At 37.3% G+C, this 14,485-nt stretch overlaps 1 protein-coding gene across 13 annotated transcripts in view; it reads left to right on the top strand.

Annotated features, from left to right (window-relative positions):
• The window catches only part of WDFY3 (WD repeat and FYVE domain containing 3), a 256,639-nt gene that overhangs the window by 91,455 nt on the left and 150,699 nt on the right, over positions 1–14,485 (top strand). For 11 of the 13 annotated variants that reach the window (XM_087434534.1, XM_087434532.1, XM_087434530.1 and 8 more), the window contains one exon: positions 8,166–8,289. In XM_087434534.1, coding sequence (XP_087290660.1) covers positions 8,166–8,289 — 124 coding nt within the window. Of the gene's footprint in view, positions 1–678; positions 799–8,165; positions 8,290–14,485 lie in introns of all 13 variants that reach the window. The other 2 variants (XM_087434542.1, XM_087434541.1) reach the window with 1 other exon arrangement.

The raw sequence follows: 14,485 nt of genomic DNA, 5'->3' as shown, positions 1-14,485 counted from the left end.
CCTAGGTTTCTAATTTGGGAAACTGGGTAGATGTTTTTCCCAATAGCTGAGAAAGAAAGGTTTAGTGGATAGATTCAGTTTGGGGCAATGAGTCTGAACTATTTGTGAGTGTCCCAGATGGAGGTATTCAGTAGGCAATTAGAAGCTCAGGTGAGGGGATTTGGCCGGATATATATTTTTAGGACTCATTGGCAGAGATGTGGTTGTTGAAACCCTGGAAGGGGACAAGAGATTACTCATGGCTTATACTGCCAAGTGAGAAGAGCAGTACACTAACGTGTGAACCATGGAGAATATGAATGTTTAATGAAAGAAGGGGAACCCATAACAGGTGTGGTCAGTGGCAGTACAAAAGGGATCAAGAGAGGGTGGCTATAGAACTCAAGAGATAAAAGTTGCAAGAAGGAGAGTAGTCAACACTGTCATGTACAATAGAGAGACCCAGTAAGATGAGGGCTGAAAAATATTCATGAGATTTGCCAGTTTGGAAGTTGCTAGAATAGTGGAGGCAGAAAGCAGTGAGCTGAGAAGTGAATGGGAGATGAGAAGTGACAGTAAGTATATACTGGGCTTGTAGAAATTTGAAAGAAAAGAGAACAAAAGAGATTGATGGAGGTGAACTTAGCAATAAGAGAGTTTTTGTTTGTAGGTTTCTAGTGTTTTGCTTTGTTTTTGAAGATGGGAGAGATCCAGGCGTGCTCATAAAGGGAAAGGAAGAAACCAGCAGAGGGGGAATTGGGAAATTTTCAAGAGAGAATGAAATTGATTAAGGGAGGAGAACATCGAGTCAAATTACAGGTGAGTGGGTGAGCCTTGAGCAGGAGAAAGACACCTCATCCTGTAGGAAAGCATATTTTGTTGGATGTGAATATAGATTTGTAATTAAGGTAATGGCAAGTTGAATAAGATCTGTTTCTTGACCTCAGTTTCCTGTAGTGATCAGCACAAGACGTGGTCTGTTAAGAGCCTGGAATAAGTACGTTGAGTAGGGGATTTAAGGAAATTATAATGGTTTGGAATATTAATAAAAGGGAATGAGAGAAATAGTTGAAAAGGGACAATGCAAGACATAAAGAGTATTGAGGGCCCAGTGAAGGTTGGAGATGGTAAATTTGTACCGGATCTTTTTCCTGCAGGTGTGTGATTTTTCTCTTGCAGGCGCTCAGCAGCGTGTGTGTAGAAGTAGAGCAGGCAGATAGATCACATTATTTATTGGGATTTGCTGGGTTGGTAAAGCAGAAGGGCAGGAGTAGAAGGAAGGAGCATGGTAAGAGAGAGACTAGTGCACATATCACCCATAGGCTAGCATAGGAATAGAGGGTGGAAACATTCATACATTTAGAGGATATTCCTTCTTAATCTATGAAATAAGAGGCTGAGAATGATGGGGGGAGGAGATGGTGGAGTAGGAACAGAAGGAGAGGTGGGAAAAGGTTTAAAAGAGCTGTTTTGAAAATGGGAGCAAGAATTGATGATGGACAAGCCATTTTTTTTAAGCCCTGTTGAGGTAACAGTCATTAATTTTTATTGGAACCAGTTCTGGGAAGTTGTCATTTTAAAAATCTTTTTATTTTTGTTTTACTTCAATGTCACGATGTACTATTGGCTACTGAATAGTTTGAGGTCATTTCCTTCTGTCAGACTTACAGACATTTACAAGGTGATGATAATGTTTACAGTAGTTAGGGCAAATGTTCTCAGCTATTAACATAAATTAATAAGTAATATCCTACATACGTGTCCCATGTATTTTATCAGTTAGGCTTCCACAGTCAATTCAAGTGAGTCTTAGACTGGAAGAATGGTACAAATATTTGATGTTTTTAAAAAGTAGATTTGAGATGCTTTGTGATTATTCTCTATTGCTTAGACTGTTTGACTTAGTTCTCTTGTGTTCTATGTTGTGATAAGTCTCACTAACTGTTAAATTCCTTCAAGTCAAAAGTTTTTAATTGGCTGATTAAAAACACATATATATACATTACCTTAAATCTCTAATACAATGAGGAAATTAAATATCAGAAAGGTTCAGTCAACTCTTAACTAATGAAAAGATAGGAAATTACTTCTGTATGTACCATTGTGACCAATTTTAAAAATATGTAAATTATATTCATTAGATTATCATTAACAAACTAAAATTGTCTTTAGATAAGACATCACATCCACTAAATTTTGAAATATATAGCCATGTTTATTTAATGTTTGACCATGTATGCATGAACATTCTCCACTAGTAAGAAATAGCCTTGAAGAATGAATAGCTCAGTATGGCTCTAGAGTTCCTACCATGATTGCTAAAAATGAATTGTGCTGTTGATTTTTGAGACTTTGCTTGATTTGTGCTAAATGGCAAATAAACCATATTACTGTTAGAGATGGGCATCTATCTATAGAATCGTTTCTAAAGTGTGCTCAATAGTATTATTTTCAGTGTATGATGTTTGTTTTTAAGAGACACAGGGTGAGAAATGACATGGGTTGAGTCCTTTTTCTGGGCCAGGTCTCATGCTGGGTCCTTCAGCTGCCTCCTGTGGTCTCCATCACAGTCCTGCAAGAAGACTGCCGCCATCCTCCCTCTCACTGATTCTCTCAAATTGGAAGATTATGGTAGAGTCTGAGAATAGCAGAATAATATTTATCCAGCATTTTTAATTAACCTTTAGGCCCAAGAATAACAGCTTACAGAGAAAATACTTGGTTTAAATTTATTAAAAAATGAATTGCATTTTAGTCATTTAAAAATTGACTGCCATTATTAATTACTTTGATATATGTTATCATACTTTATTATGTATTTTATTTATTTATCTTTTTTTGTGAGGAGATCAGCCCTGTGCTAACATCTGCCAATCCTCCTCTTTTTTTGCTGAGGAAGACTGGCCCTGGGCTAACATCCGTGCCTGTCTTCCTCCACTTTACATGGGATGCCGCCACAGCATGGCTTGCGAAGCAGTGCGTCGGTGCGTGCCCAGGATCTGAACCGGTGAACCCTGGGTCACCCCAGCGGAGCGGGCACACTTAACCGCTTGCGCCACTGGGCCGGCCCCTTTGTTACGTATTTTAAAATGTCATGTTACTAACTAGATCTTTTAGAAACTCCTCTTGTTTTTTAATTTACTTCTAATTTATATTTGAGAAGCATCTAAGTTGAATATGGTGTCTTTTTTTTATCCCTTACAAGTAACATTTACTTTTTAAATTGTTGGCTTTAGAGGAATGATACTGAACTTTAGAACCAAATGAAAGACAGATCAGGAGTCAGAGAGATGAACTGTTTACATATATGCAGCTTTATTACTTATTACATAATAACCAGTGCAGTTGATATTGGAGAATGTAGCTTAGGTCTGTGCAGCAAAGGACTTGCTAAATTCACCCCTGAAATAGATATATTTACTTATCCAGTCATTGGCAAAACTGGAGAGTAGCAAGCCACACCCAGAGCGGATGAGAGGGCATCTTCTCCTGAGGCAGGCATATCCCACAAGGAGAAGAAAGAGCAAGGAACTGATTTAGGCATTCTCAGTTTCTTCTCCCCTAAGTTGGTGGTCCTTCTTAGAAACAGGAAGAGTAGAAGATAAGTGTTTCCCTAATTATTTATATTAATTGATAAGAAATCTTAAACTCATTTACAATATGAAATAATACAATTATATCTTCATTGTTAATTTTTAAAATCTGTTATATATAGGAAATTATTCAAGGACTAATGATGGTCAGTACTCTGTAACTTAATTATAGATATTACACATATTTAGGAACCAAAAGACACAATTTTAGAAAACTTTGTAAAAATTACAACCTCTCTTTTATTAGTCATATTTAATAAATTTTTATTGAATAGCTTCATTCAGCAGCAATATATATTGAGCCTCTCCTTTATGCATACCATTAGATAACACCATTAATTTGTTCTTCCTGAGTATGCCAAAAATATTCAGTTGAGGAGATGCCAGGAAATTTTCTGAAATTTATTTAGGTGGATATTAAAAATGACCCTTCTAAAAATAAGTCAGAGCGTGCTATTCCCCTTTTAAGGTGCATACTGTGCAAAGTTACGGTGATAGGGTTCATGCGAAATTTAGTTGAGACAATATAGTACCGTCTGATTAAGAACACAGCTGGGAATCAGACCTAGTTTTGCATTCTGACTCCACCACCTCCTAGCTTAAGTTGTTGAACTTTCCTAACCCTTAGTTTCCTTATCCGTAAAATGGGGATACTGTACAGGATTTTGTGGGATTTAAATGACATTACATGTTGTCAAGTATTTGAATAGTGCTAAGTATGTTTTAAATGCTCATTATATGGCAATTATTTTTATTAAATTTGCTAGAAGCCATGTTTGTTCCTCAGTACTGTTTTTTTTCCATTTGAGTTATGAATGTCACATATCTATTGTAGAATCATTCCTTCTTAGTTGAATGGATTACCCACTAGTCTTTTGCTCAGCTCTCTCCCTTGCCAGATGAGGAAACTAAGAACCAGAGAAACTGGACCGGTAGTCCCTGCGGGTGAGGAGAATAAAGCCTCCTGACTCCCAGCTCCATGCTCCACCCTCTGTGGCACACATTTAATTACATGATTGAAGCATTGTTTATTTTTAAGAATTACTAGTATTTGTGGAAGGTGATGAATACATACCTAACATTTTTAGATTTAATTGTTGAAGTCAATCACCAAAAAACTCTACTCTTTTCTTTGCTACCCTATACATTCAGTATCATCTAAAATGTCCGATTCATGTTTTAGTCCCTGTACCTCTCCAGCCTCCTCTTTTCCCCTCTCATTTGAAATGTTCCAGCTTCACCAGCCGTTTGATTCTTCAGCTTCCTCAATCTCATGCCCACTTTGAGGTCTCAGCACAGCTCTTCTCACTGCCCACACCCTTTTCCTTGGCTCTTTGAATTGTGACTTCTTTTCGTTGTTCACGATCATCCTTCGGCATCAATGTCATCTTCTCTTGGCCTTTTCTGACAGCCTTCTCCCCACTCCAGCATTCCCTTTTAGTCACCCCGTCTACTTCCTTTATAACACATCACTCTAACATAATTTTCATTTTTAAATTGTTAACGTTTTGTCTCCTGTACTAAAATGTAAACTCCGTGAGCACGGAAATCATATTTGCTTTGTTTACCTTTGTATTCACAACTCTTTGTTTACCTTTGTATTCATGACTCCAAATATTGCCTGACACGTATAGGAGATTAATAAATATTTATGAGTGAATAAATGAAACAATGAATCAATGAGTAGTGTTGGATCACTAGACAAAATTATTTATGCCAAAGAAGCAATAGTTGTTCTTTTTAAATTAGCAAATAGGACATAGTCCTTTTCATAATATTGATTTTGGATTGGTTAATTCAAGTAAGACTTATCTTGGGCCAGCCCCGTGGCTTAGCGGTTGGGTGCTTGCCCTCTGCTGCTGGCGGCCCGGGTTCGGATCCCGGGCGCGCACCGATGCGCCGCTTGTCTGGCCATGCTGAGGCCGCGTCCCACATACAGCAACTAGAAGGATGTGCAGCTATGACATACAACTGTCTACTGGGGCTTTGGGGGAAAATAATAAATAAAATAAAATTATAAAAAAAAAAAGTAAGACTTATCTTTTGAAAAAATTTCCTTATGGAAATAAGGCAGTAAATATCAGGATTTATGTGAAAAGTCACTTGCATTTCTAACAGTGTATCATTCACCCAGCATGAAGACTGCTTGAATAACCATATATTGTTTAAGAAATGAGCTATTTATTTTATGAAGTTGTCTTAATAACTCTTAGGAATAAAACAGGTCGTAATAATTCTTAGGAGCAAACTATACATTGATATATTCTGAGTAATAGGAATATTTATCTACTTTAAACCAGTTTGTCGAAAGATCTAATAATTGAGCCAAATATACAATTGCTTTATAAACAGCTTCATTAAACAGTTACACACTCATCTCTGAGTGGAGGTAGAATGGCTATTCAAGCTTGTGTCGTTCTTAGGCTTCTCAATTTCTAATTTATGTCCAATTTGTTGTTAAAGAATATGGGTCTTATTTAACAGAAACGTAAGCACATGACGTTCATCAAAATCTCAGCAGGAAAAACATGGTTTATTAAGTTCTCGAAAAGTACAGTTTATTTGTTCTTTGAGATAATTTAAAATTACTCCTGTGTCAAGGGACTTAGACACCTGGACAAAGTATACCCTGTAAAATTAATTAATTTGTTTGTTTGGTACTTTTAGCTCAATTTGACGGAGGTTATAAGAAGCATAGTATCTATCGTAAGCATGTAAGAAACATATTTCTAGTACAAGGATATTGCAGTGTGTTATATCCTAATGTTAGGATCCTTGGAAAAAAATTTTTATATTATAGTATGAAGAATAGAGGTACTTCCTTAAATATGTATTTTTCTTACCTAAGGACATCGTGCACCATGTAATTGACCAGGTTTTTTCTTTTGTATATTTGAGCCAAAATTCATGAGCAAAACCTGGCAAATATAGAGGTCTCTTTGGTCTTAGATTTTTATTTAGTCTTTTTTCCAGTCCATTCCCTAGCCTTGGTTTTTTATTTGCTTGTTTTTGTTTTCTTTCTTACTTTTAGTTTATATTCTCCTGTTACAGTTTGTGTGTCCTTTAATGCTGCCTAAATGTTCTCTAGAATTTGATTGTGAGGCAGGCAGCATATAAACGAACAACCATATTTAGGGAGCATCCCTGTAAAAGGCAGGATGCTGGCTTGGTGGGGAATACAAAGTTTGTAAGATATGTTTCCTCTCTTTGTAGTGACATTTGAACAGATAATTAGAATACAAAATACTCTGTAATTAGTGTTATAAGAGAGAGCTATCATAATAGTTTTAGAACACAGAGAATTTCCTTTTAGTTATAAAGAAAATTTTTTAAAACAATATTTCAGTTATATAGCCATTATAATACCATTTCTTTTCCTATGACAGTCCGTCCAGGTTTCATTTTCTTATTCTCTTTGCTGAACCCATATAGGTTCAAGAATTATTTATTCTAAAGTTCATTTGTCTTAGATTTTTATAAAAACAAGTATATTTCATGACTGTCTCATTCATTTTCTTCATTCTAGTCTATTTCCTAACAGCCTTATTTTTGGAATTACTGTAGTTAGAATTTAGAAATTCTGAGCTGTAAGATGAGTTTAGTGAATTCTATATTCAGGCCAGACTCAGCAATGGATGAGTCCCTGCTTTTCACCATCTGATGTATCTGTACCATCAAAGAATCTTACCACTTTTCTGTAGATTCTTAATTTAGATTTCCTCAGAGAAACGTTATTATTTTCTAAAGTGTATTAGTGAGATTGATTCAGATTTTATAGATAACTAGTGTGGCTTTTAGATTTCATTTATTTAATCATTAATTCAAAAAATTATTTAATATGTATAAGGAAATGTAGTTAGATGTGATTTATTGGAAGAACTGTATTTTAAACATATCATTCAGATCCACAGTAACTGTGTTAAGCATACTTTTTTGACTTGATTTTCAAGTCATACCACACTTTGAAATGCATAGAATAAAAGAAAATAGTTACATACGCAGTTACATACACAGCTGCATAACCAGGCATTCAGATGAATAGAGGTACAAGTTTGGTCAAACTCTTAAAAACTTTCCAATTACAAAGATAAGTTAGGATCTTGACATTTGTTTGCAGCCTGGAATTTTTTGTGTGTGTGTGTGTGTGTGAGGAAGACCAGCCCTGAGCTAACATTCGATGCCGATCCTCCTCTTTTTTGCTGAGGAAGACTGGCCCCGGGCTAACATCCATGCCCATCTTCCTCTACTTTATATGGGACGCCGCCACAGCATGGCCTGACAAGCAGTGCGTCGCTGTGCGCCCAGGATCCGAACTGGCGAACCCTGGGCCGCCGAAGCGGAGCGCACGCACTTAACCGCTTGTGCCACCGGGCCGGCCCCGCAGCCTGGAATTTTAATTCTAAATTAGTATCACCATGATTTTTTCTTTTCTCAAACTGTTTATAGAACTGGTGCTTATACTTCCTGTTGAGACGGTGTGAGTTCTTAATGAAACCTGTCATATTGTTCTTCCTTGCTAGCAAAAACAAACTCAATTTCTATCAAAAAAAAAGTTTACAATATTTCATTAAAATTGTTTTTTCTCATCCACAGGTTTTTGGAAATGCTCCGCCAAATACAATGACAGAAAAATTTTCTGATCTTCTGCAGTTCACAACACAAGTCTCACGACTGATGGTGACAGAAATTCGAAGGAGGGCATCAAACAAATCCACAGGTATTTTTATAGAATTCAGCAAAAACTGATTTATTTGAATGGACAGATCAGTAAAAGTGCTATTAAAATTAAATAGAAAATTGACCCAATTCTAAGCATGTGGATTTCAATTACCAGTCCCCATTCCCATTTTTGTAGTCACATTCATCTCTTGGTTTCAACATCTTCTGCTCTGAAGTAGAATAGTTCTACTCAAGACTACTTTCCTTGGACCACTAACACCTCCACTCCAACCTTTTTAACAACACTGGTTTCCTTCTGAACAAAATCCAAATTCCTAGCATGACATTCAAGGCAAGGATCTAGCCATATGTATTTTTTTTTAGCCTACCCTTTTTTATTTCTTATTTTCTTTTCTATATTTCAGCCAAACCAAGCTGCTATAGTCTGAAACATGTCTGTGCTTTTATTTCTATTCTTTACTTATTATGCTTCATCCAGTAAGGAAAATCTTCTCCCATCTCAATATGTCTAAATCTTCGCAGCTTGGATTAAGTCACACCTCCTTGATGGAATGTTTCTTGAGTCCCTTAATCAAAGAAAAACTTGCTTTTCTGAACTACTCCTTGTTTCTCAACTCCATGAATAGTAGTTGTCTATGTGTCTTTATCTTCTTATTAGACCATAAATTATTTAAGGGTCTTTATGTAACCTGCGTCCTGACCACAATGCTGTACATGAAGCAGGCCTTTTATGAATGCTGCCTGAACTAGTCTTATTCATTATTAGGTAATTTTGAACTTCATATTGTATCATCCTTTTTACTCAAGATTAAGCTAAGCTTTCTTGATTTTAATTACCATTAGTCATCTTCTAAATTAACAATATGTTTGAGGGATTTTATCTTAATTTTGTTTTATTATATTATTTTGGTTTTGTAATGACAGCTTGCTTACTGCAGCATTAGACGAGAAAGTGATTTAACTTCTGTTTCTAAGGTCTCTTTGGAAAATCACTTATCTTTTCAGCCCATCAAATTATTATTTTTCCAATAGTAACGGTAATGCCTTAGTTATATAATCTTATTTTTTTTTTTTTTAGTTTTTATTTTTATTAAAAGTATACAGGCACATAGTTTTAAGGGTCAAGTAGTTAAAAGCTTTATTAAAAATAGCATCTCCCTTCCACCATCCTTCTCATCCCCATTTCTCACTCCTGAGAGGCAATCACTTTAACTCTTTTACCTTTTTTTATATTTACCTCTATGTCTCTAAATAACATACCTACAGTGTGTGCCGTTGATTTTTCACATTTCGGTACTCTCTTCTGACTTCCCACAAGAGAAGATGAGACGTTTACTCTCTTAAGCGCACCACTACTACCCTGAAGATGCACACTTCCCGTCCCCTCAGTATCGTTCTATCATTATTTGATTGGATCAGTATTTATTATATTATTGTGACTATGAGAACGCTGTTCTAAGGTGAGCCATGTGGTATGCTGTGATTACTTTTCCTTTCTTGAAAACTTCTTCTCCACTTCCATCAGAGTTAATAATTGCCTTTTTTAAAACTAGTTTTCTACATTTTCATCACACATTCATCCCCTACTCCCCTATTTTTCTGAATCTCCCTTCAACATGATCAAAGACATCAGATATAACATCAGTTTCATCTTCTTGCAAATAGCTCTTCCAGAACATTCTGTAGTAGTTGCTGTCTAGGCCAGCTGGACAGCTGTTATTTTTATATCTCCACTCACATCATCCTGGAATGCCTTTCTATTTCTTTGGGATGAAGCCTCTTAAATCTCATGTCTTCTTTTTTCTGAAATTAACTTGCTCATTCTTGATAAAGCATCTTTTTCAGCAGCTTCCTGAGAAAGGATGCATTTTTGGTTTTTGAGTTTTTTTGGTTTTCTTTTTGTATTTTTAGAAATCCCGTGACTGAAAATGTCTTTGACTCTTGCTGTGTAAGATGGGTTCAGGAAGGTGATACCTTTAGTCTGACAAGCTTTCAGGTACCAGGGCTTAGGACAGATCCCATCACATCATATAGCATGGCTTTATTGCAGAAAGGGGAAACATATATAAAACTAGGGGTCAACAAGAAGAAAGCACAGGTCCACCACCGTTTTTTTTTTTTTTTTTTTTTATAATTTTACTTATTTATTTTTTCCCCCAAAGCCCCAGTAGATAGTTGTATGTCATAGCTGCACATCCTTCTAGTTGCTGTATGTGGGACGCGGCCTCAGCATGGCCGGAGAAGCAGTGCGTCGGTGCGCACCCAGGATCCGAACCCGGGCCGCCAGCAGCGGAGCACACACACTTAACTGCTAAGCCACGGGGCCGGCCCTCCGCCACCATCATTATCTCACAGAAAAGTATGCTTGGGAGATCCCCCACCCCACCTTCATTCTTTTTTTTTGGTGAGGAAGATTAGCCCTGAGCTAACATCTGATGCCAGTCCTCCTCTTTTGTCTGAGGAAGATTGGCCCTGGGCTAACATCCGTGCCCATCTTCCTCTACTTTATATGTGGGACGCTGCCACAGCACGGCTTGACAAGCGGTGCCTGGGATTGGAACGTGTGAACCGCAGGCCGCCAAAGTGGAGCACTGGAGCTTAACCACTACACCACCAGGCCGGCGCCCCCATCCCCCACCTCCATTCTTAAAGTATAAGCACAAATGCAATTTTATCAGTGAAGAAATACAGCAAACTGCTTGTGATCTAGCTGTTTGAGTACTGGATTTGAGTATGTCTTGGGTGTTTACAGGAGTTGTTTGTGAATGCTAGCTGTTTAGCCCCGGGAGACTTTGGGCCCAGGAGAAGTTACAGGCCCTTTTAGCAGAGGGTGGAAGCTGCCAGTGTTGTGGGAGGTAGAGCTTGGCTGCAGCACCTCCTCTGTAGGGGTGTCTCAGCTAGGTCCTTCACCAGGCAGCCCAAGGGGAGCTCTCAGGGTCATTTTGGAAATCTTGCAGCTTGTGTTACATTTATCCTCCTTTCAGTGGGTGTCAGATTCTAGGTCATTAATCATTTTATCTCAGAATTAAAAAATCATTTCTCTGTCATATTCTAGATCCCTATGCTGCTATTGAAAAATCTGAAGCTACCTAGATTCTTGATTTGAATGAACCTATTTTGATACATTATGCCGAGTACTCATTGGACCCTTTTAGTCGGGGAATTCATATCCTTTAATTTTGGGAAAGTTTCATGAATTGTTTATTTAATAATATCCTCCCCTCTGTTTTCTCTTTCTAGTCAGATGTACCCCTAAAACTGTCTCTTTCTTTTTCTTGTCTTTCCTCTCTTATTTTCTATCTTTGGTTTTTGACCCAACTTGCTAAGAGAGCTCTTCAGTTTTACAATCCATCCCTTCTATGGAGTTTTTTTCATTTGTGATGTTATAATTTTAATTTCTAAGAATTTTTTCATTTTTTATTGGTGTCTGTTTTTTCGTGGATTCTCTTCTTTTAGCTCTCTGAGGTTTCTTTTTTATCTCTGTCTTTTATGCTAGAGAATGTCCTCACATGCCTCATCCTTGGCCATCTGCTCCTGTGTAAGAATGGACCCGTAGAAAGCTGCTGGGTAGCTGTGTAGTTGTGGGTGGAGCTTGCAACTGTGGGCTTCAGCCCAGGGTGATCTTGCTGGGCCATTCTGTTAACTATCTTGACCCTGAGCAGGCAGAGTCCCCAGAGAAGGATGTCTAGTCTTAGATGATATATGTCTGACTCTAAACATTTTGGAAGCCAAGTAGGGGAAAAGTCTGAAGACCCTCAATGTTCAGTGTATGAACTTGTACTGTATCTCCATGAGGCCACAACTGTGCCTGGTGTGGTGTCATCGTCCCCCCTCCGCCCCAATCCAAACACTCTCTCTACTCTTTTCAGTGAGTAAACGTACAGTCTAGTGCCCACATAGTAGTGGGGCTCTGGGGGCGTAGCTGCTCTTAAACACACCTTACCAGTCCTTCTGTGTACAATCCCACATTTACCTCTGCTTCTGAAGGTACACAGTGCCATCAATTCCTGAGCCTCTTGGAGGTTCTGTGGTAGTTTAGTCGCTTTTCCATTTTCCCTGCTGCTTTAAATTAAGATTCTAGAGTTGGCCAAATCAATTACCACTAACCTCTCTGCTATTTTAGTATCCAAAATTTTGTTGCTTTCATCTTTCCAATTCTCTTTGTCCTTACAAGTTTATGCTTTTTAAAAAACCCTTTTACAGCCATTTTGGTTGGTATATTAGTCTGTTCAGGCTGCCATAACAAAATACCATAGACCAGTGGTTTAAACAACAGACATTTTTCATCACAGTTCTGGAGGCTGAAGGTCTAAGATCAGAATGCTGGCATGATCAGTTTCTGGTGAGATCTTTCTTCCTGGCTTGTAGATGGCAGCTTCTCGATGTGACCTGACTAGGAGGAGAGACAGCTCTGGTGTTTCTTATAAGGGCATTAATGCCATCATGAAGGCTCCGACCTCATGGCCGCATCTAAACCTAATTACCTCCAAAGGCCCCATCCCTGAATACCATCACATCAGGAGTTAGAGCTTCAACATATGAATTGTGGGTGACACAGTTAGTGCATAGCCATGGGGTTTCAAGAGACAGCAGAGATAAATGCGTGTGCTCAGCCTTCCATCTTTAAATGGAGCCCATTAGTCTTTGGAGCTACCGCCATTAAAATATTTTTAGATTGAGGACTAAATCCCTTATTCCGAAGCAGTACATTATATGAATTGATGTATGGATTCTAAAGTGAAACGGTTTTAATTATATTTGCAGTCCTTGAAGCAAGTCCAGTGAAAGGTGGTAAGAGAGTTTAAGGTAATCTTCATGCCCCTGTCTTCTCTCTTATCCACCCAAAATGAAACTATATCCTTTCTATCTTTCCTGATTTCATTTACTCCAGTAGAAGTGAGGAGTTGGTCTTAAATATAAGATTTGTGTGTTTCATGCTTTTTTAGCTGTTTTAAACAGAAGGGAAATTTCTCTGTTACATGTTGACTCCTGTCATTACATTTTCTTTTTTGAGTGATATCTCTAGATTAGAATAAAAATATTCCCCAAACTTTATTTATGCGCGCCTCTTTGTTGCTGTCTTTTTAAATATCTAATCTGCATATTTGTAGAAAAATGTTTTTCTGCATTGGCAATTTGTTTTCTTAAATCCTCTTACGCTTTTACATAGATAGGGCAATTTTTTAGGCATAATGAAAGGTGTCTTAAATGGAGTGGAAGACATATCCTTGTTAATTACAGTAATAGTTACACAAGTTTTTTTCTTGAACTTTTTATTTTGAAATAATTATAGACTCACAGGAAGTTGCACACATAGTACGTGGAGCCAGCCCCTTATGCCCTTCATCCACCTTCCTCCGTTGGCGACATCTTGTTCCCAAGTATTTGTAAGATATATTTTTTCATTTCATGTAATTCCATATAATTTTTAGTTTTGAACTTTTAAAATTCATTAACTTCAGAATCCAGCGAGATTCAATTCAATCTGTGTAAATTTTATTTCCACAAGGGAAACCTTTCTAATCACACTATCTCAAATAAGTCTGTTATCCTCTATCCCCACACCAGTCAGTATTTATTCAGTCACCTTAAATACTTCCTTCAGAGCTTTGTCATCATCTGAGAGTATCTTGTTTATTTACTTATTTAATTTTATTGTCTGTTGCGTTCACCCCTGTATGACCTAGAAGACTGCTTGTCACAGATTAGGTGCTCAATACATTTTGACTGAGTTTTGACATAGGATTTCTCTGCCTTTTTCGTTGTTGTTGTTTTTTTAATGATTGAGGCTTGGAGTAGTGTTAGAAAGACCAGCCTTGCTGACGTTTAAGAGAGAAGAGCATAATTTCTGAGTATCTTCTCAGTCAGCCTTAAAGAACCCAGGCTATGGGAATCCTTGTTCTCTTCTCTCATTTGTAGTCTTGAATATTAGAAATTTCTTTTGGTCAGTGTTATTATCAAAAACACTTTCATGGATAGTTTATTGATCTTTTGGTTTTTCTAGTAAAAAATTCTAGATTTTCAGGATTGAAGTACGTTTTGCATCGTCTTACCTCTTCCGTATCCCATCCTTATTTTCTGATTGATTGATTGATTTTTATTGTGGTAAAAAACACATTTACGTGAGATCTACCCTCTTAACAAAATTTTAAGTGTACAGTACAGTTAACTGTAAGCACAGCGTTATGCAGCAGATCTCTAGAACTTTTCATCTTGCATAACTGTAACTTTAT

This window comes from Ceratotherium simum, chromosome 8 (assembly GCF_057802395.1).
Source record: "Ceratotherium simum simum isolate JZ-2026a chromosome 8, ASM5780239v1, whole genome shotgun sequence".
NCBI classification, from domain to species: Eukaryota; Metazoa; Chordata; class Mammalia; order Perissodactyla; family Rhinocerotidae; genus Ceratotherium; species Ceratotherium simum.
This window is presented reverse-complemented; position numbering and strand designations above follow the sequence as displayed.